General features: G+C 40.5%; 1 protein-coding gene across 1 annotated transcript in view; it reads right to left on the bottom strand.

Moving 5' to 3' along the window:
* Positions 1–414: 414 nt before the first annotated feature.
* UBE2Q2 (ubiquitin conjugating enzyme E2 Q2) overlaps positions 415–20746 on the bottom strand; it is a 52831-nt gene continuing 32499 nt past the window's right edge. The window contains exons 6-13 of the mRNA XM_040600446.1: positions 15573–15657; positions 10194–10254; positions 8117–8207; positions 7692–7750; positions 6131–6179; positions 5135–5230; positions 2885–2951; positions 415–1056 (exon numbers count right to left, since the gene is read on the bottom strand). Of these exons, the coding sequence (XP_040456380.1) occupies positions 1025–1056; positions 2885–2951; positions 5135–5230; positions 6131–6179; positions 7692–7750; positions 8117–8207; positions 10194–10254; positions 15573–15657 (540 nt within the window). The 3' untranslated portion in view covers positions 415–1024. The remainder of the gene's footprint in view (positions 1057–2884; positions 2952–5134; positions 5231–6130; positions 6180–7691; positions 7751–8116; positions 8208–10193; positions 10255–15572; positions 15658–20746) is intronic.

Genomic DNA, 20746 nt, shown 5'->3' with positions numbered 1-20746 from the left:
TTCGTTCAAGGATTTCCATCGCGATTTGTGCCAATCACTTTATAAGTTCATTAGTTTACAAATGATTGCAACAACCCGTTAATAAAATGGAACACCTAAAAAGGTTTTTAGTATTTAAATAACTCCAAGCTCCACACTGCTGCTCTTCTGGTTAGGGAGGTTGAGCCGACAAGTAGCAGGAACAGCCCGGCAAGTTCTGATGCCCCAGTGGAAGTGACTAGGTACAAGGTTTTATTGGCACAGCCTTGCTCTGCTTAAAAAAAAAAAAAAAAAAAACAACAAAACAAAACCAAACAACAACAACAAACAAAAAAAACAACAAAAAGCAAACCAAACAAAAAAAACCAACCAAACCAAAAAATGAACAGAATCTAAACAAAGAGCATCTTTTCCAAGAAACAGTTCATATTCTCATACAGCCATGAAAAATGTTTAATGACTTAACATACACGTGTTGTTCCTATATAATTAATTTGGAAATACTACAGATGCTGTCATTTTTAGACCAGAAAAAACTACTGTGATTTGCAAGACCTGACATATCCTAAAACAGTATTAAACAATGTATTAAACTTCTTGGCTTTAAATGAAACGATACAATGCAAGTCTTCGCAGTCTGCATTTTGCAAAAGGTAAGAAATACACAGAAGTGTGTGAACAACTCACTCCTACTGAATGATCTTTAGTAATTCGATAGGCTGCTGTAGGGAGCTTATGCTTTCAAATAAAATAAAAAAAAAAGGGAGGGGAGAAGGGAGGGCGTGGCCCAAACACGCTTAATCCATAAGAACAAATACGGTAAAGGCCCAAACTGCTCAGTCCAGGTACCTAAGAAGAGCGGAATGGTAAGGCTGTAACTTATACTTTACGTGTCAGTTGACAGATTATCCACTAACTTATCTAATAGCTAAAGTCTTCAGTACAGCTGTTATAGGGGCACTCATAGCTTGAGTCTGTGTGTTGGAAAATATAAAAAAGAGCTTGTTTTGTTGACATTGGTCCAGGTATACAACAGTCCTCAATGTTAGCCATCTTCTTTTGGAGGAGTGTACCAGCCTATGGAGAACAGAGAAATGCGTTAGGGACCGACATCACTACGTCAAGACCATCTTTACCCATCTCACTCCCAATTGGTGGGAGATGGCAGCCTCGTGGGGCTCGTCCCTCCCCTCTTGGAGCAGGTCAGCTCAGCGAGACCCAGAGCGCCCTGAGGGCTAGCGGTCCGCAGAGGGAGATGAAGCATGCGGCGTATGTTTCAGGATCACATCCAGTATTCCGATGCAAAAGGTAGAAAGAGTAAAAACGAGTTTGAGGGTTTTTGTGGTAGCAGCTATCCCGAGCTGGACAAGCTGGACATCAATGGAGGAAGCTGCTGCAGGTTAAACAAAACCAAACGGTAGAGGGGCAAAACTCCCAAGTCTTCAAGCCACTCAGTGCACAGACATACAAGTGTGGCTACACGGAGATGCCGATGTACGAGCCCCTCCTGCAGAGCGCACAGCCAGGCGCACACAAGCATTTGAATGGTTTACCCTGCTCCTGCACATCTTGCTGTAGGAACAGGCTCAGAAGCGTCAGTTGAGTAACTTGTCTCCTGATCGGATTTGGCATGTTTTAGCAGTTGAATCGTACCTGGTCAAGTGTGCAGTTTTTTTCTAGCCACCTCCAGGTCTCCCATCTTAACTCTTTCAGACACTATTGTAAAAATTCCTCCGAATTTTTATACAGTGAATACAGGGCCTGGTTATGTTGTCCCAGAGAACAGGTAGCAGCTCTAAGCTAAAGACACCTTTTGCAGCAGCAATAAATGCTGTGACTGGCTTTGTGTACAGCTCCTGACGCGGCAGTAATCACTGTAGTCAAGGCTGGCACATAGCTAGAAGTAAACAGCCAGTCATGCTGGCTTTTGTAGCAAACTAAAAAAGCAGAAGACTCAGTTAATGGCAAGATCAAAATATCATCAAACTGGAAAGCATTTTAAAGTAGTTATCTTTGATCTTCCTTCCAATATCAGAGGCGGCATTAGGTTCAATTTTAGAGGTAGGGGAACAGAGATGCTCACTACAGTCACGCTGAAATACGCTCTCGTGTTCACAGTGATATGAATTCCCAGAGGACACTGTGTCCAGCCTGAACCAAAGAACATCATGGAAGTGGTAACTGCCTCAGCTCCCCCTCATCATGAGACCAGGGTACCGATTCTGCTGACTATTTTTACATAACATGTAAGCTACTTAAACCTTTTAAAGCCTCAGGTCATTTGTTACCTTCTCATCCTGGCACAATGAATGAATTTATACCTGAAGCACTTAAATACTTTTTTTCTGCAGCTGAGGCACCATTAACTGGCTTTTAAAGGGTTAAAAAACCCCACACATTTGATTGTGTCTCCCATTTCTTTTGCACAATTTTCCAGCCAGTGTACTTCACCTGGACTTTTTGTATCTTTTAGTCTCTGCTCTTTCTTTCCGCTTTATCTCTTCCTTAATGATTATTACTGCTAAGGTTTTGCCACACTGAAACAAAGCCTTTCGAGGCAAGAGGCAAACTTCCAGCAGGTACTTCACTAACAAATAAGACACTTTAAAAGCTACAGTGACGATAAAGTTCCTAGATCAACTAGCTGAAAATGAAATTGAACTACCTTCCAAAAGATAGTAGGAACACATGGAACATTCACAAATGCTGGAAGAGTTGCAACAATTGTTAGTCAAGTTACTTTAAGCACTGTTGTCTCTCTAGTGCAAGCTAGGAGAGAGGAACCACCATTTACAGCCCTCCCAAGCCCACTTAAGGCACTCCAGCACTTCAAGTATTACTGCAGCCAAACACCAATTCCCGGGTTGCTGTGCAGACAAGAACAAAGTCACAAGAATATACATACCATTTTTCTCGTGTATTTGTACTAGTGACTTATAGGACTGCTGTGCTCTTGCTAGATTATATTGATTCTGAAAGGAGAACAAACTAATGTAAGAAACCCTGCATCTAGACGGGCAGGACTTAAAAACAGTTTTACGAAGAAACTCTACAGTGTGCTTGCAAGTAAAAACCATACACGGAGTTACAACATTCCTGGCTTTAAAGTACAAGATTTTCGAGACAAATACCCTTATTTTCTCATTTCTCCTCCATCATAATGACAATAATTTGCATACCCTGCTGCTGGAAAGATCCTTCTCTCAGAAGGTTCAGAATCTGAGGTAAGTCAGAAGTGTGGGCAACCACAACAGTGGGCTTCAGACAGTCTGGACCCTAACGCTGCCTTCCTCGGCAGGGTTAGACAGAATTGTGATCATCAACTTTCACATCTTTTCACTGTTCTTGAATCACTACTAAAAAACTGTCATCCAAGTGACAATTTCTTGACTAAAATATTTAAACACCCTTTCAAAATAGCATTTAGTACTTCAAAGTCTTTTAAGTTATGGTCTGTTACCAGCATGCACACTTGAACTGACTAATGATTTTGATTAACGGTGAATGGCTAGCTCAGGATTATTTGCATGTTATTATTTTTCACTCCTCATGAAACTTTACAGGTGTTTAGTCCAGCAAAAGGAAGAGAACATCAGCGTATATCATCCTGGCAGTCAGACTGTCATCTATAGCCCTTCTCAGAGCCAAAATTTCTAAGTCCTCCTGATTCCCAATTCTGATCCTCCTTCCCACCCCTCTTGCCAATACAGGGATAGTACAAGTCTAACTACTTTCACACTCTGTCCACCCCAAGGTTTTACTCTCCTCATACATTCATAATTTCACAGAATCACAGGCTGGTTGGGGTCGGAAGGCACCTCTGGAGGTCACCCAGCCCAACCCCCTGCTACAGCAGGGTCATGTCCAGGCGGGTTTGAATGTCTCCAGAGAAGGAGACACCACGACCTCTCCAGGCAGCCCGTGCCAGGGCTCTCTCACCCTCGGAGTAAAGAAGTTCTTCCTCACGTTCAGATGGAGCTGCCTGTGTCCCAGTTTGTGCCCGCTGCCCCCTGCCCTGCCGCTGGGCACCACTGAACAGAGCCTGGCCCCAGCCGCCTGACTCTTGCCCTGAAGATACTTGTAGACGTCGGTAAGATCCCTCTCAGCCTTCTCCAGGCTGGGCAGGCCCGGCTGCCTCAGCCCTTCCTCATCAGGGAGATGCTCCATTCCCTCATCATCTTCACAGCCTCCCCTGGACCCTCTCCAGCAGTTCCCAGTCTCTCAAACTGGGGAGTCCACAACTGGACACAGCGCTCCAGATGCGGCCTCGCCAGGGCAGAGAGCAGGATCTCCTCCCTCCACCTGCTGGCCACGCTCCTTCTCATGCCCCCCAGGATCCCACTAGCCCTCCTGGCCACGTGGGCACGCTGGGCTGGCCCACGGGCAACTTGCTGCCCACCAGCACTCCCAGGTCCTTCCCCGCAGAGCTGCCCCCCAGCAGGTCAGCCCCGGCCTGGGCTGGTACGCGGGCTTGTGCCTCCCCAGGGGCAGGACCCGACACTTCCCTTGGTTGACCTCCATGAGGTCCCTCCCTGCCAGCTCTCCAGCCTGCCCAGGTCTCGCTGAAGGGCAGCGCGGCCTTCACCAGTCAGCCACCCCTCCCGGCTTTGTATCATCCCCAAACTTGCTGAGGGCGCGCCCTGTCCCTTCATCCAGGTCACCCTTTTCCTGCTGATGTACTTGAAGAAGCCCCTCATGTCCTTGCCCTCCCCCAACAGATTTAGGACCTTAGCGTTCCTTGTCACTCCCCTGCATGTTCTGACCACGTCCCTGTATTTCTCCCAAGCGGCCCGTCCTTTGATCCACGTCTCATAATCCTCCTTCTTCTGTCTGAGGTTTGCCAGAAGCTCCATGCTTGCCCATGCAGGCTTCCTGCCCCACTTCGCTCCATTTCCTACCCGGGGGATGCACCCATATTGAGCTTGGAGGAAGTGATGCTTGAGTATTGGCCAGCTCTCTTGGGCCCCACTACCTTTTAGGGCCCTAACAAACTCATAGTTAACTGCCCGTAAAGTACGCACACGTGCACCAGACATCAAGATTACAAATATATTTGCATTTTGATTTATGACAATTCTGTCATCAAGCATCTTCTCTGCAAGTCAAAGAAACAGAAGCCTAACAGTAATTTAATTCATATACGCAGCACATTTACCTTATTGGCTCCAAACTGTACTCTGGCTTTTCCTTTGACTAAAGTGGCATTGATCTGCATGATGACTGATTCTATTGAATAGGCACTGCTCCAGCCCTGGAGAAGGAAAGAAATATTTCTATATAACACGTACTCACTGCCTTTGCTCGCCTTGCAAATCTAGTTTGGAATGTGTGCTTAGGGATTATTTTTTTTTTCCACTCCTACACTCCAGTTTCACTTTTACCTACTTGTTCCCAGTTAACTTTTATTTTCCAGAGAAAATCTGGAAAGTGATACACAGTATTAGTACCAAGACCTTGCAGTAAAAATGAAAAGGCTGAATCACACATTTCCAAGACACAGCGAGGCAGAAACAGGATTAACTCCATTGTTACAGCATTTACAAATTTTCAGCAATGTCACAACAGAAATTACAGCTTCTTGTTGTAAGCAGAAAAGATTGCAATCTAATGAAGTCATCCAGTGAGCTATGACAATTTTGCTTCCATGAAAATTACTGCTCATCTCTGGTATTGCTTTACCTTTCAGGGTTCACAAAAGTTTCTGCCAGAGCCTGCAGACATCTACTTTGTTCATTTACTACTTAAAGAGAAAGCCAATATCACACTGTCTATGCAAGAGTGTCTATGCCTGGAATCCTCTGCATTCCCCCACTTCTCCAGAGCTCACTTTGTGCAGTAGCAGAGGCTTCTGGAAAAGAAAACAATGCATCTTGCTCCTCAGAACTCACTCTTTACACTGGCTTCCTCCCAGAAATTCTGAGAATTCAAAGTTGATGTGCTCTCACTTCTTGCCTCTTCCTCAGACCTCTCGTAAGCCATCCAAGGTCTCACACAAGATCAGCAAGGCAAATCTTGTGGGACTATTTCACCATCTTTCCTTTGGAGTGTGTAATTTATTCCACACAGGGATTCTTCAACTCAGGGGAAACACCTATTTTCATTATTTTAAAGCATGCTTTGTTATTATCCAGATAACAGAGCCTGTGTTCACCTGTTTAGTAAGAAGTTCCATGCATAATGCACCTCCACCTAGGACATACCTAGAAACAAATGTGAAAGAAAATATATTTGACATCAGCAGTTAGTGAAAAAGATGAAACTGTTCACACAGCCACACAGCATTTTAAGCTCTTGCAGGCTAATTTGTTAATTTTTTTGTTCACATAAAGCTGAAATGCCCTTTAACTAGTGATATATTGTAACTAGTTAGCCATGTTATACTTACACACAGAAGAATAGCATTGTGAGACCAAAGGAAAAAAAATAATTCCTTTGCTAATGACAGTTAAAAAATCAGAAACCAAGCTAGTCTACACAACTGTACACAGACCGTGAAAAAAGGAAGGTTGCTTTTTATGGCTAGACTCTGCATATGTAGTAGTGACATATAGTTGTAAAAAACCCAAACAAATTCACTTCTGTAAAGAAATTTAACACAATTCCAAGCAATGAAGGTATACCTATAAATCAAAGATGTAGACAAATGAGATTAGAAAAGAGCAAGTGAAAATCTGCTCTATAAACCACTTTCTAGTTTCAACCACGCTTAATCACACGTTGTGCTGACTGGGACTCGGCAGTCGGAGCACCTGGTCATCACAAAACCCGGACTGAGGGAGCAGAATCTGCCACTCCGAGAAGATAGTCTCCCCTATGACAGGGGCATTCAAACAACATAGATCTGTACAACACCCCTAGGGAAACAAGCAGTGAAAACCTTCAGGGTCATTCTTTCTTTCGTTCTACTGGGAACTCCAAGTAAAACAAAACCAAAATCCAAATGAGCTTTCTGGCGTCTGGCACTGCTTGTTTACTTTTTTGGTAGCAGCAACCCTCAGGAACACTGTTTAACTGCACTATTTCCTGAAAGCAAGACAGACACACAGCAACTAAAACCAAACCAGATTCAGCACCAGCTATCGCAGACCACGATACTTTCAAAGGTACAGGTATCACCTCCTGTCAGCGAGAGATGCATAAAAGCCTTGGAAGGTGAATTTAATCTTCTTTCCATGGGTATATACAAGACAGCACTACAAATACGTTTTAGATGCCTGTTACAGCACGGTGTCCATTGAATTTAGTGGGTTTGTTTTAGCATTTGAAGAGTTTTTAGGCAAAAGCTTTACGGCAGGGTTACCAGCAAAAGTCAGTTAAAACTATACGACAAGTTTAAGGCAACCCAGGGATCAAGACCCCTTGTCAAAGTAAAAACTCAAAGCATGTTACAACAGAAGCAACAGCGACGTTAGCTATCCACAGAGGACCGTTCCTAAACTTTACGGCAGGCACAGATTCTTTCAAAGCTTGACACAAACAAAGCAAGTCAAAGCGGAATTGCACCCAGCTGTTTGCCTACTATTAGCTCATCGCTTGAGAAGCAAGTCTCGGTATCACACTGAGCTCTTCACCAAACTCAAGGTTACAGCTGCTCATGCATCTTAAAAGTCTACATGGTCCTCTCGAAACGTTCCCTGCAAACCCAGCCAACTAGTCTCAATTGTAACATTTTTACCAGAAAGTAAAATTTCCGTAAGGCAGCTCACACCTACCCTCCTGTGAGCACAGGAGATACCACTCGCACAAAGGGAGGATCAAAAGGGAAGTTATCCTGAAAAGCATAACAAAAAACAACGTTAAGAAACATCCCGTGACATTGTTTTCCTATCCAGGAAGTATTTCATTAGCCTAATTTGGCAAATCAGAATTAAAGCAGTAAAATTTAGCAGTAAAATTTTTCAGTTCTCTAAAAAGCACTTTTTCACAATACTGGCTATAAAGCAGTATTTGGGAAGCTTTAGTGCCAAACTTAAAAGTGGCATTTCCACCACCACCACCCCTCCCTTTTTTTTTTTTTTTCTTTCTTTTTTAATGCTACAGCTTCATCTTTACCCAAGTAACAACTGAGGGTCATTTCAGTCACTTTCTATGGTAAGGTTCAAATGTAACCCCAGCATTCCTTCCCATAGACACATACCTTAAAAGAGAAGTTGAGTAAAATGTATTCTACACCTTCTTTTTCTTTTAAGACCTGAAGATCACTATGCAGTGGGCTATCAGGATCAACCCTATAAAAGAAGCAGGGGTGAGATCCTAGTTGAAGTGAATATTTTCACTACCTATAAATAGTAATTACTCTTAAAGAGCTCCTTTATGTACTTGTAGCTTACAAACTGTAATTTAATGTGAACTGTAAAAAACTCTGGCTCCCTTTACAAAGTAAACACGTTGCCATGAGATCAGCGTGGAAGCTTGCTGCAACACACTACATTCCCAATGCTAATCAAGTGTTACTTGAACATAGTTTTAAAAAAAAAAAGTTATTTTGTGCTAAATAGCAATTTTAATTCTCTTCAGTTCACTGGAAATGTATGTTCTGAGAAAGGGGGCAGGGGGATTTTAACAGGAAGACTGTATGATCTAGTTTTCAGTACGCAGTGAAACCTTTATGGAATATGTTATCGTAGCTCTGTATCAGCTGTTAGAAGTAATCCGCATCAGCAGAATTACTGAAGCCAGCAGCTTCTACTCAGCGGAATTTCAACAACTGTTTGTTGCAAAATGCTGGTGTTGAGCAGCCTACACTAATGCAGACACTACTGGGTTAACCCCACCCAGGCTCTTACACCCCAGCTTTCAAAAGAGACGAGTCAAAAAAGGCCTGCAGCAAGCCGAAAGCATACGTTAGACATATGTTACGGGCTATTACAGCCAATCCTCTGCTGCAGGTGAAACCAACAGTCATCTGTCCCAACCCTACCAGTGGGAAGGGGTTTCAGAAGAAAATCTCCCAGTGCCCCACAACCCATCGTATCCAGCCACAGCTTGTACTAGGCCAGTTCAGTTACTTGCTCTAGTAACGATACCGTTCCTTAGTCAGACGGGCTCTTTTCTCTCTGACATTTAGCCCCTCAACTCGTCTGCACACACGTTTATTTTTTTCAGACACTTTTTGCTGTGACAAACACACAGTATTTCTTCTCTTAGTCATTCTGGAAGCCATTTGCTGCATGTGCTCCATTTTCTCTTTATTGAAGGTAGAAAGTCAGACCTGTTCACGGCACTTGAAAACAGGTTTCAAATCCCTGCACAGCAGTTTGAGCACTTCGTTACAGAAGCGCTGAATGGACAAGGCCTCCTGTAATATGGCACAGATTTTTCTGACACACATCACCCCTGCCATTTTCAGCTTCCAAACGTTCACACGTCTGTGATTAGACTAAGGAAACAAAACTGTGTTTCAGCAGCTGGTGACACAGCCATACAAATCTTACCACTAGGACAAGGCAACAGTTCCCACGGGCAGGTCAGCTACTGTGCTGAAACAGCTTGTGCCCTTGCACATATTGACCATGACAGATCTGAGCTGATGGAAGTTCTTTCATCCACTGCCATCTTCTGCAGCCACCCAGCCTAGCCTGGATAGGCTTTTCCTTCCTACAGGTTATCTTGTAGGATAATGGCAGGTGATCCTGTTACCAGGAATAATTTCAATATGATACCTCTAGAATTAAAGTTATTGGACTATGGGTACCACAAGGTGAGTTCTCATCTAGTACACACAGTGAAAATCAGAAAAGAGCAGACAAGTAATAATTATGCTGTACCTAAAAGTTTCAGTCCCATGTGTCTGCTCAACTGCAGAAATAAAGAACTAATGAGACTAAGACCGTCCTGTTCCTTCTTACATCGTGAATGAAACTACAAGTTGCATTTTCTTGCAATTAAAAACAAACAAAACCACAATAAAACCATCCAGACAAAAAATTTTCATCATTTAAGGCTTCATATTTTTGAGTAGTTTTGGAAAGAGAATTGAACAGTAATGAGAGTTACAGTAATACACACTGTGTTGACTGTGACAAGAGGGTTTGTTTTTTTCCCAGCTCAACTACTACAGTTGAATCTGTGTGTATTTCTCTATACCAGAACTGTAGCGATCGCACACTACTTTATATGTTCTAGCTAGAGATTCTCATCTGTCAGAAGCAAGAATCTCTGCAGCAATAAAAAAAATGGATTCTTCAGGACATAAAAAAACTTGAATAACTTACTTTAGAAGCTTAACATGCCATTCATACAAGCTGTCATTTACCAGTTCCACTGAATATATCCCTGTAGAAATATTAGACAGAATTAATTATACACTAAAAGTTTACAGATTTTGTTTACAGTATTACAGATTTTGCAAAAACATTCTTTGTTTTTAAGTTCAAACACTGTCAGTAGATGTAAGCAATAGATAAAATACTGAGATACTGATACTGAGGCACATCCTTCCTTCAGGAAGCAGCAGCAGCTACTTCCTCCAGAAGTAGCAGAAGCACTTCTGCGCAAGACAAGGAAAAAAAGTCCTTTCACTTCTATAAAAAAAAATATCCACGTGAATCAAAATGTTTTTCTGACACCCAACCATCTCCCCTTCTCCCAGCGCCCCTTCAAACTTTCCACAGCTACAACTCCAGCTTGCTTAGTGCTCAGTATATTTTACACCCAGTACATGACCAACACACTTTTAAAACACTTAACACACAGTCTGAGTATGCAGCATTATATCTCATGGGTTCCCGTCTGTACTGGTAGACCAGGACAGAACACTGGATAGCATGTGGAGCAAAAACCCAAAAAAAGAAGTTACTGTATTGGATGAAGCACATTCCCAGCAGATGACCAAAGAAACCAGAAAAAAGCATCAAAAGAATAGTTGTTTCTGGCAGCCAGCTAGTGGTATTCAGCAGTCGGTAAGTTTTAAGCACATTAAACAATAGTTATGCATTTCATTCAAAGGGAAGGATGAAAGGTTATCTGCCGTTTTCTCGTATGTTCAAGCTTCCTTTTGCAGCAGTTCAGAAGCAACCCAGGAAAAAACAATAAATCTTTAGCCATCAGACAAGATTTAGAAAATGGTATTGGTGATGTTCAAATGTCTAATCCCTTCCCCCATGGACTATTGATGCGTACACGCTAAACAACTATTATTAAACTTGCTCTTGTTAGCTGGGCCAATATTTAACAGTGTACCTGTTGCTGACATAATTATTGGGAAGACATACGCGAATCAGGAATCAGCCTAGGATTTTTGAAGGATATACAACCCATAGATTGCACTCATCACATTCTCTCCAAGGAATTACAGTATACATTTCTGAGAATTATTATTCCAGAATACATTATCTTGCCATTGAAACTTTTAAGCATTAGTACTTGGGAGTACAGATACCATTTCAAGCTGCCCAGACACCTTTCCTTCTCAAAGCATTCTAACACTAAGTAAACAAGGTAAAGAAACCATGCTTGTTCCTCCTTACCATAGCACCACAAACAGTGGGTACTGCAGTCAAGATAATGATTTCAAGGTTTTTTTAAGTCTAGGACAACAAAGCAGGTCTGAAAATTTAGTCACTGTGCTCTCTCCATCTCTTTTAATCAGCAGCTAGTTCAGAGACACCACTCATTTCTGTTCAAGGATGAACAGAAGAAGCTATTAAGGCCTTTTTCCAATTTCCCAGATTCAATGATGTTATTTTCTGAATTGCCCTTAGTATAAGTGGACACCACGAATTGTATGAATTTCAGTTTGTACCGCTCCAATATAATAACAGAAGAGTTGGCATTCAGAACTCCGCTCATTGTCAACTCCCATTAATGATGAATCTATTCCACCATTATATCCAGAATATTTTCTTCCACCTACCTCCAAAAGGGAGTGAAGACTGGAAGAAGCAGCCTCTCAGTATTAGATTTGCCTCCTAGCACAAGTATTAAATGCTTGTTAAAGACAACAGAACAAGTTACAGTAAGGATGCTGACAATATCCTAAATAACGGAAGATGACAAGAGAACTTCTCTCAGCTCGTTTATTCACTAAGCCTCTATCCCTATTCCTGTGTTCCTTCCATCGCCTCAGAAGTCCTGCTCTTGCCCAGCATTCCTGTAGCAGTCCCTCATGTTTTGCTAGCTTCCTTTGAGGAATAACTTTGGCTCCCCTTGAGAGCTGCACTGTCCGTAAACCAGAAGCTGTAAACAGGTTCTTCAGAGACACGTGCATAGTTCAGGACCGACAAGAACGCACCTTAATGGAACAGTGAGCTACCTAATGTACCCTTCAAGCACCCACATTTTGAGCTGCATAGTATCTGTACGTTCTCATGAACAGCATCAGAGTCGCTCGCTATCTTGACACAGAAGCTTCTTAACAACACTACCCAAAGGGGGTGGGGGTTTAATAGTGAAGAGGTGTTATCTGGAACCAGCTCATGTGTTTTTCTTAATTTAGGCAGTAAGAGGGAAAAAAAGTTATTGTCAAGAAGAATTTATCTGATTAGTATGGATTCCTGAAAGGCCTTTAAGGCAGCGAAGGGAATCAAGGTAGGATCCCCTCACTTCAAACACAGGAAGTTTTTTGGTTTGCCTCTCGAAGAGGCTATCCATAGAGGTGATGCAGTACAAGCAAGCACACAGAACCATGAAGCAAGCAAAAAACTGAGATGAAAAGGCAGGAAGAAAAACAACGCCTTCCAAAACACAGGCAAATGTCTTACTTGTACCAACTTTACTACAACTAGAAATCCCACGTAGTCTTTGGATAAAAGCAGTGAGTTGAAGACACTATATATAAACCACACAGCCGCTAAAGATACTAATAGGAAATATTTCATTTATTGTCTCCAAATTCTTTGTTCATCCCCCTCCCACCCTAGCCTTCCTAAATGACGTTAAGGCCTTTGTGAATTCTTCCATATAAACTATCCAAATCTTCAACTTTCTATTTAGAAATGAGATCATCTTAGTTTGGAGGACTTGTAACTCCTATTATCAAAACAAACTAATGAAACTGTCTAATTTGTAACATAATATCTTAATTTGCTGGAGTAATTTCTGCTTCTGTTAATTCATAAGAAAATAGCATTTTCTGTTTGTTTTTAAGGGTAGTTCTTCACCTAGATTTTCCAGTGAGATGAGCAACTGTCCTGTTGCTTGTAGTCATCTTTTGCTTTAACTCCAACAGTAGCATTTCAACCCGTAAAGGAGCTTCCGTTCAAAAATGCATAGTACCTTGAATATACACCCATAACTGAAGTCCTGACAGTGTTTTTTAAGGCTAGTTTTGTATAACATAGTTTAAAAGAAAAAATTTAAAGGACTATTACTACAAGTACTATTCACTTCAGAAGTCCTGGGGTTGTCCCATTGTCAATCCTGAAAACATGTAACCTCACATACACTAAAAGCGATCCTTATGCAACTGAAAAACAGCCTTAGGATTTTCTGGCTTCTATTACCAAAAGAAAAAAAAAAAAAAGAAAAAAAAAAAAGAAGAAGTGTTAAATTACCTTGCAACAGTTACCAGAACCTTTAAGTTTCACAATGGTTCCCTTTGTGTGTTAATAGTCGGAAATTAAATTAAGGGAAAAATGGACCATGGAGCAAGTACTCAGAACAAAGATCACATTAAAAAAACAGAAAGCCAATTATCTACCATGCCCCTGCTCACATGGTGACAGTTATCTAATAACCAAAGACAGAACTAGGCTATAAAAGCAGGAGTTTTGTGCAAAGGAGAAGAACTGATATTTAAATTCACTCAAGGCCTAAGAGACTAAATGAAGCCGTAAGGAATGAATCTAGGTAAGTTTTATAACAAAGAGCATCATTTACTGGCAAAATTTAATAGATGTATCAGTAGGATGGTGTTGCAAAGCAGAATTGCCATCAGTTTTAGAGCGTCAGCCTTCTTTTGACACACTTGACTTCATTGCCATGTTTTAGAGATCGACACAAGGCATCCAGTTGCAGTCTTTTTACATATTTCTGAGTCATAAGCTAATAATATGTTACTACATTCACCCTTTAGTATCTCAACTTTCTTTACGGTTTAGCAAGATGTACTTTACCTCATCATTTAGAGTATGCTTTCCTACATCAGGAGTTCAGTCTTGTGTGACTAAGATTTTTTACTCACCTAAAGCCAAGAAATGGCATTATTAAGGAACCCAAACCCTCACCTCAAGCTACGCTTTTATGGGGCCTCCTGGTTGTGCCTCCAGCCGTACCGCTACACAGTTAAGCGCCATACAGTCTTTATAGTCACGTAGATTTGTTACACCCAATCCTTTTTCTAACCACAAAACCAAACCCTGAAGATCATACGTGGGCAGTAAAGCATCCCTCGTGACCTAATACAGATCTATTTCTAGGCTCTTCCTTAGAACCACTAATCCGTTCTTTACCAGATAGAAGGTAATTAGGGCACAGCAGCAAGCACTCAGCTGCAATAAAGCCTAAAAGAAGTAGGCTGCATTGTATCAACACTAGGTTACCTGATCAAATTTATACTTCAGACCTTTTACCACTGTCCACAGTACTTCAACACATAAAACTATTTACCTAAAAGGTAAATACAGCAAATCAAACAAGAGACTCTTGTCTCTTCAACTCTGTCCTTTTACACATGAATTAAAATGCCATAGCCACCAAGTGAAATTAAAGCCCACTAGAAATAAACTAGAGGATAATTTCAGAAAAGTAACAGATAGATTAAAGTTTAGACTGACTTTCTAATCAGGCACTCCTGCTCCCAGCCTGGCCTGCACCAGGTTCTCATACCTGGCTGCAGTGATGGAGTTGTCTATGCAGCTGACCTACACGAATACAACTTGCCTGAAATCCATGTAATTTCTATTTCTCATATGTTAACTCTCAGAAAAATCAATATACCCATTCCTTTGCTGAGCTAGTTTCAATACAGCCCTTATATGGAGCAAGTGGAACAGCCAACCACCTGTCTACCTAAAGCTGATCAGTGTTTTGTTACTCAAACAAATTTAAAGGACAAGTTTGTTATCTGTTGCCATTTGTAACCTTATTCCAAGGAATACATGGAGCTCTGGATCAGATTAACACAACCAAAAAACCACAAAAAGTAACAGCAGTGTAATTAAGGCTAAAACCTCTGTGATAACTAAACCTTCTGCTGTTAAACACAAATCCCTGTACAGCAAGCATCTTCTTGTGAGCAGTACTACACACTGTTAGTGGTCAAAGCTTTTGCCCTATATGCCTGGAAAGCTTAATTTCAGGTAGATCTGAAAAGTCAAGAAGTCCCACAGGAGTGATTTTGAGTTGTTCTTTCTAGTCATCCACCCCAAGAGCATTCTCACAGTTACACCACTCCTGTAAATTCTTGTATCAAGATGTGCATAACAAAAAGAAAGAATGTTTTAGAGGATATGCATCCTGACTTCCCTTTTCTCCATAAATACACTCTCTTATGTAATGACGTTATATGTAAAGCATGTATCTATGTATTCTTGTGTATATGTGCACGTATATACACACATATGACAACAGAATGCAGAAGGATAAGCAGAAAGCATTTGCTAAGAGAATTCTTCTAAAGTGTATTTTAAGGAGGGAAATCTGAAGCATTTTACCTGTTTTGTAACTCTGTGATCTATATATATCCCTGAGTTCTTTCATAAGTCGATCTGAAGCCTGAACTGACCCAGAGACTGCACCCTGAAACAAACAAAAAAAACTCCAAATAAGTGAAATGCAGTATTTACAAACAGCTTTATTTCCATTACAAAGTTACACTCACTAGAAGGTATTAGGAATATACTATTTTCTGCATTAGGATTAGGTTTTTTAAAAAGTTACACATTCTAGTGAGCCAAGACTACCCAAAAGAAACAAGACACTCCTCCAAAGCAACACATTATAATACACTACTATATGGTATAAGTGATATAAGCTTTTAATCAAGGTACAACAGACATTTTTTTCTGTAAAGGCATTTAATCCCTTTGGCATTCTGATTTCCAAGATGGACACACAGTCTATTTCTGATAGAAAAATACTTCATTTTATATTCTGCTTTTATGTACTAGAAGGAAGAGTAAGACTAATCCTAAGAACAAGCTTCTGCACATAAGGTTTTACTGTTTTCTCAGAAGTATATTTTTATTTGGTTATGAAAAAAAGAGGTACAGGGGTTGGAAAGCATCCACTATAGAACAGCAGCTTCTGGATGAATTAAGACCAGCCAATATACTTAGAAAATGCAGAACAAAAGCAACACTATTATTTGCAATAGAGTGGGAAGAAAAAAAAATACCCTCAAATGCCTACACAGAGGAATACTAAGATAAGTAAACGACAAAATACCAATTTATTTTTTAATTATTATTATTTGCCATACTTTTTATGGTTTATGCAACCTGGGCAGAAATCACCTCTGTTCTTCTAGAGCTCAGTTCTGTATTACTCAGCATCTCAAAGTGATAGAAAACTTAGCATATGATTTCTGAACATGGTATTTCAGCCTGAGAGACAGTGCTTAAACAAAAACCAGAAGTGACATACATATAAAATATGACTGGCTCTAAAACCCACCAGTTATTGACGAAGCAAGGAACAGTTATCAAGTAACTGATGTCTACTTGTATCAACGGCTGCTGCACTACGTGTATTCTGCAGACATCCCCAACGCTGACAGTTCTGTGACCTTGGCATTACATTTTGTCCCGATTTTCTGAGCTTTAAAGTAAGGACAGAACTTTTTCCTCTGACAGAATTAAAGTGCTTATTTAATGGCCACCAAAAACACCTACTACACTAACTCTCTCCAATTCAATGCCAAACCTAGCAGGAAAGATTCTGATAACTAATCCTTAGGTGTTACATGATTAACCTGCTTATATATTCTACCCAAAACACCATTTTACATTTCTGGAAAACAGAGGTATAAAAACGCATCTCAAAGTGATAGAAAACTTAGCATATGATTTCTGAACATGGTATTTCAGCCTGAGAGACAGTGCTTAAACAAAAACCAGAAGTGACATACATATAAAATATGACTGGCTCTAAAACCCACCAGTTATTGACGAAGCAAGGAACAGTTATCAAGTAACTGATGTCTACTTGTATCAACGGCTGCTGCACTACGTGTATTCTGCAGACATCCCCAACGCTGACAGTTCTGTGACCTTGGCATTACATTTTGTCCCGATTTTCTGAGCTTTAAAGTAAGGACAGAACTTTTTCCTCTGACAGAATTAAAGTGCTTATTTAATGGCCACCAAAAACACCTACTACACTAACTCTCTCCAATTCAATGCCAAACCTAGCAGGAAAGATTCTGATAACTAATCCTTAGGTGTTACATGATTAACCTGCTTATATATTCTACCCAAAACACCATTTTACATTTCTGGAAAACAGAGGTATAAAAACTATCATTACAAGATTTAAAATATGGAAAAGGAATGAAGACTCCAAATGAGTTAAGGTAGTTATCACCCTGAACCTCAACCCCAAGAAACTTTGGCTTTCACTGGCAGTCCATTCCCCAAAGGAAGAATCTTTATTGGGGCCCATGCTGTTCTCTGCTGCTGCTTAGACTGCGGCCAGTCCCACTGAAATGCAGGCTAATACATGTGGCTCACAAACACGGTTTCAGGATAAGGAAGGAACCACCACCCCCTCCCAAAAAAAAAAAAAAAAAAAACCCAAAAAACCACACACCACCAAACAGAAAAAGCCCCCACCTAGAATAAAGTTAATTCAGCCTCTCTATATGAAGTACTGAGGTATTAGCTTATGGGAATGTTTTTCGTACTACAGCTAACAATTCGAAGAGAGATTTGTTTCTCCAGTTTCCTTTCAGACAGTATGAACATCTACAAACAGATTTTTTTTGACAGAAGTGTCAGAAAAGTATTTCTGGAGGAATCTCAAGCAGCTGTGACCAGAGTCTAACACCTATCACCCCTGTTTGCCTGAAGTCAGCAGTGACAATATATGTTCTACAAGGTCTTAATTGTAGGATCAAGCTATTTCTTAATAAAGATTAAATATCAGTAAGTTACTTGATGCTAAAGCCTCCACATACTCCGTTGTCTTCGCTGTTCAGTAGCATCATATAATATGTTTAGCTTCACACTATAGTGTGCAGACTTAAGCTCTTCATTTTCATATTCCACTGGATTTAGTTATGCAGATTTCTGAAATTCCACTAGTTTTTATTTAGGGACTGGTATGAAGAATGAATTTGTAATTAAATATGCAAATAAAAGGCAGCTCCTTTTATCTGATTAAAACAAAAGCTGCGTAAAGACAGGGCTCCAGACAAGTCACTTCTTACTTTACTGAAGCCCCTGTCTACAGAGCAGTATCAAAGAAGGGATTTCTCTTCCTTTAACAGCAAGCAAATTAAGTTTTATGAAAAGAACCTGGTTCTTTATATGTTATTTGCAGATTACTATTTATATGCACTACTTGCAGATTAGTTGGAAAAGAAAGCATTACATTTAACAAGATAACACAATAGAGTGTTAACCACCGTTCTCTGTACAATTGCTGTGCTTTTTCAGACCTGTACTGGGAGTATTAAGGTTGAGACTCATGGATGTCTTGAGTCCCCAGAAAAGAAACCTCCAAGAGAAGTGTCAGGATTTTGGCTTTCCTCTGTGCAGAGCTGTGCAATATCCTTGCCTCATTTGCCGTATTATTTACTGAAAGAAAGAATTCTCTTAGATTTTTCACAGAATATCAACCTCTATAGGCAATTTAAAAAGAACTTTGATTCTCAAAGACATCCTGTGGAAAACTAGTTTCCTCATTGCATCTTTATTTCTATCAAATTAAGCTACTGAATTTCTGTACATAATGCTGGAAGGTCACCTTTGCCTATGAAAATTTAAGTATCTTCTGCGCTGTAGTAATTTAAGAAGCAAAACTTAACATACCCACATACTCCTGAGTGCCATTATAACTAACTGCTGATAAACAGAAGTGGTATTAAAAAAAAAAGAAGTTAGTTTTAGTATGTGTAAGCTAGCCTCAGTAGACTTTGCCTGTAACAGTGTTTTTCACCCTTTTTTCCTAGGACTTTCTAGTTGGGTTGCCCACTCTAAATATCATTAGGCTTGCTACTCTAAGCAATCGATAGGCTGCAAACTAGTAATCTATGATCGAGAGAGAGAGGCTAGCAAGCTTAACTTAAGTAGTTCAGCACAGCAGCTTGCTTTACGTGCTCTGAACCACCCTTGGAGGAAGTCGAAGAGGGAGCCTGCAGAGATTAACTGCTACACCTCTTGGTAGCTTGATGTCAAACACCACTGCTTTGAAACACAGCATCTTCATTCTGGTGTCACTTTTGGTTTTCATAACTACTGTTAAAGTGCAGTTAAGAAGAGTGTACTTACTACTTGTATCACACCACTGCATGATGTAGTACAGCAGTGAGTTCAGTTTTGACTGTAATGGTACTAAAATTAAAAAGTTCAACTTTCAGTACCTTGCTATACACAAATTATAATTTCAAAGACTGAATTCAGATATAAATAACTGAGTATCCTTCTGAAAAAGTGGGACTTACGACTCCAAGGGAGATAAAGCTCCCATTTCTCCAGAGATCAAGACTCACAGTTGCCTTAGAAATAACTGGTCAATCACAGGATCTGACAAGTATCGGTCATGTGGGGTTGACACAAAGAGCAGAAATGCAAAACCATTTGATATGTAAACTGAAGAAGTTAACCAAGGTGCCAGACAAGCCCCAAGTGACTTTTTTCTATTAAACAATCACACAGGCACAAAACATCTCACTCGATCATCCTCTCCTGTACAAGTTTACTTGTGGTTCTCCAGAGCCATGAGCAAGTAAACTGGAGAAATCCCTGCTACAGGAGGTAAACTTCTATGGGGACAACATGCCGACGGATGAGAGCTGCAAATAATGGAGGCACCTGGTGCATAAACTCCCAGAGCCAAAACGGTTGGGCATGAAAAATACTCATGAGATACATAACTACAAGTTTATCCCGTTCTCAAACTCCTCCCCCTAAGGACATGCTTCTGCCTTTGTCAGAAATGTGAAACTTTGGTCCAAGCCAGTGTATTTTTAAGAAGTGTTTCTATGCTTAATTAGCATTTTAGTGTGACTGTGTAAGTTTGGGTAAAATACTTTATAGAAGAGTTAAGCAATTTTAAGAAAACTAGGACTTCAGAACTGAGCTTCTGCATTCACAAGTCAGTAGGGCACACCTAACGGTGCAGAAATCAGCACAGCACACACCACTACCCTAGCTGTCTGCTGCACTAAGTCTCCAGAGATAGGTTTTGCAGCCTCAGCTTTTCTCCTTTGGATGTTTTCTTCTTCCCTTCCATCCCTCAAGACACAACTCATTTAAGGAGCAGCCTGTGGTTATCTCAGGTACAGTTCACTGCACTTCTAAATGTAAAGATTGGATTGTCTGTTTTCTATCTGATCAGAAAAATGCTGTCAGGCATCAAAACAGTACAGTAAATCGCCTCACAATACATTTCAGATAATTCATCCACAAGACCAGGACTTACCTGCTAAAAAAAAAAAAAAAAAAAACCACACCAAAAAAACCTCACAAAAAAAGGAAACTCCTCCAAGATAATAAAGTGACATCTAAAGTGACCTAAAACCAAAGAGCTAAAGAATAAAACTGTGCTCTATTGTCACTGAACATTCTCAGCGTTTGTGCAGAAGTACACTCATTCCTGGAAGTTAAAGTAGATCCATATTTTTACTTCAAGGATTAGACTAAAAATGGAAATTACACCTTAGACT

Source organism: Falco naumanni, chromosome 7 (assembly GCF_017639655.2).
Source record: "Falco naumanni isolate bFalNau1 chromosome 7, bFalNau1.pat, whole genome shotgun sequence".
Taxonomy (NCBI): domain Eukaryota; kingdom Metazoa; phylum Chordata; class Aves; order Falconiformes; family Falconidae; genus Falco; species Falco naumanni.
The sequence above is the reverse complement of the archived record's forward strand: the minus strand, read 5'-3'. Positions and strand labels throughout refer to the sequence as shown.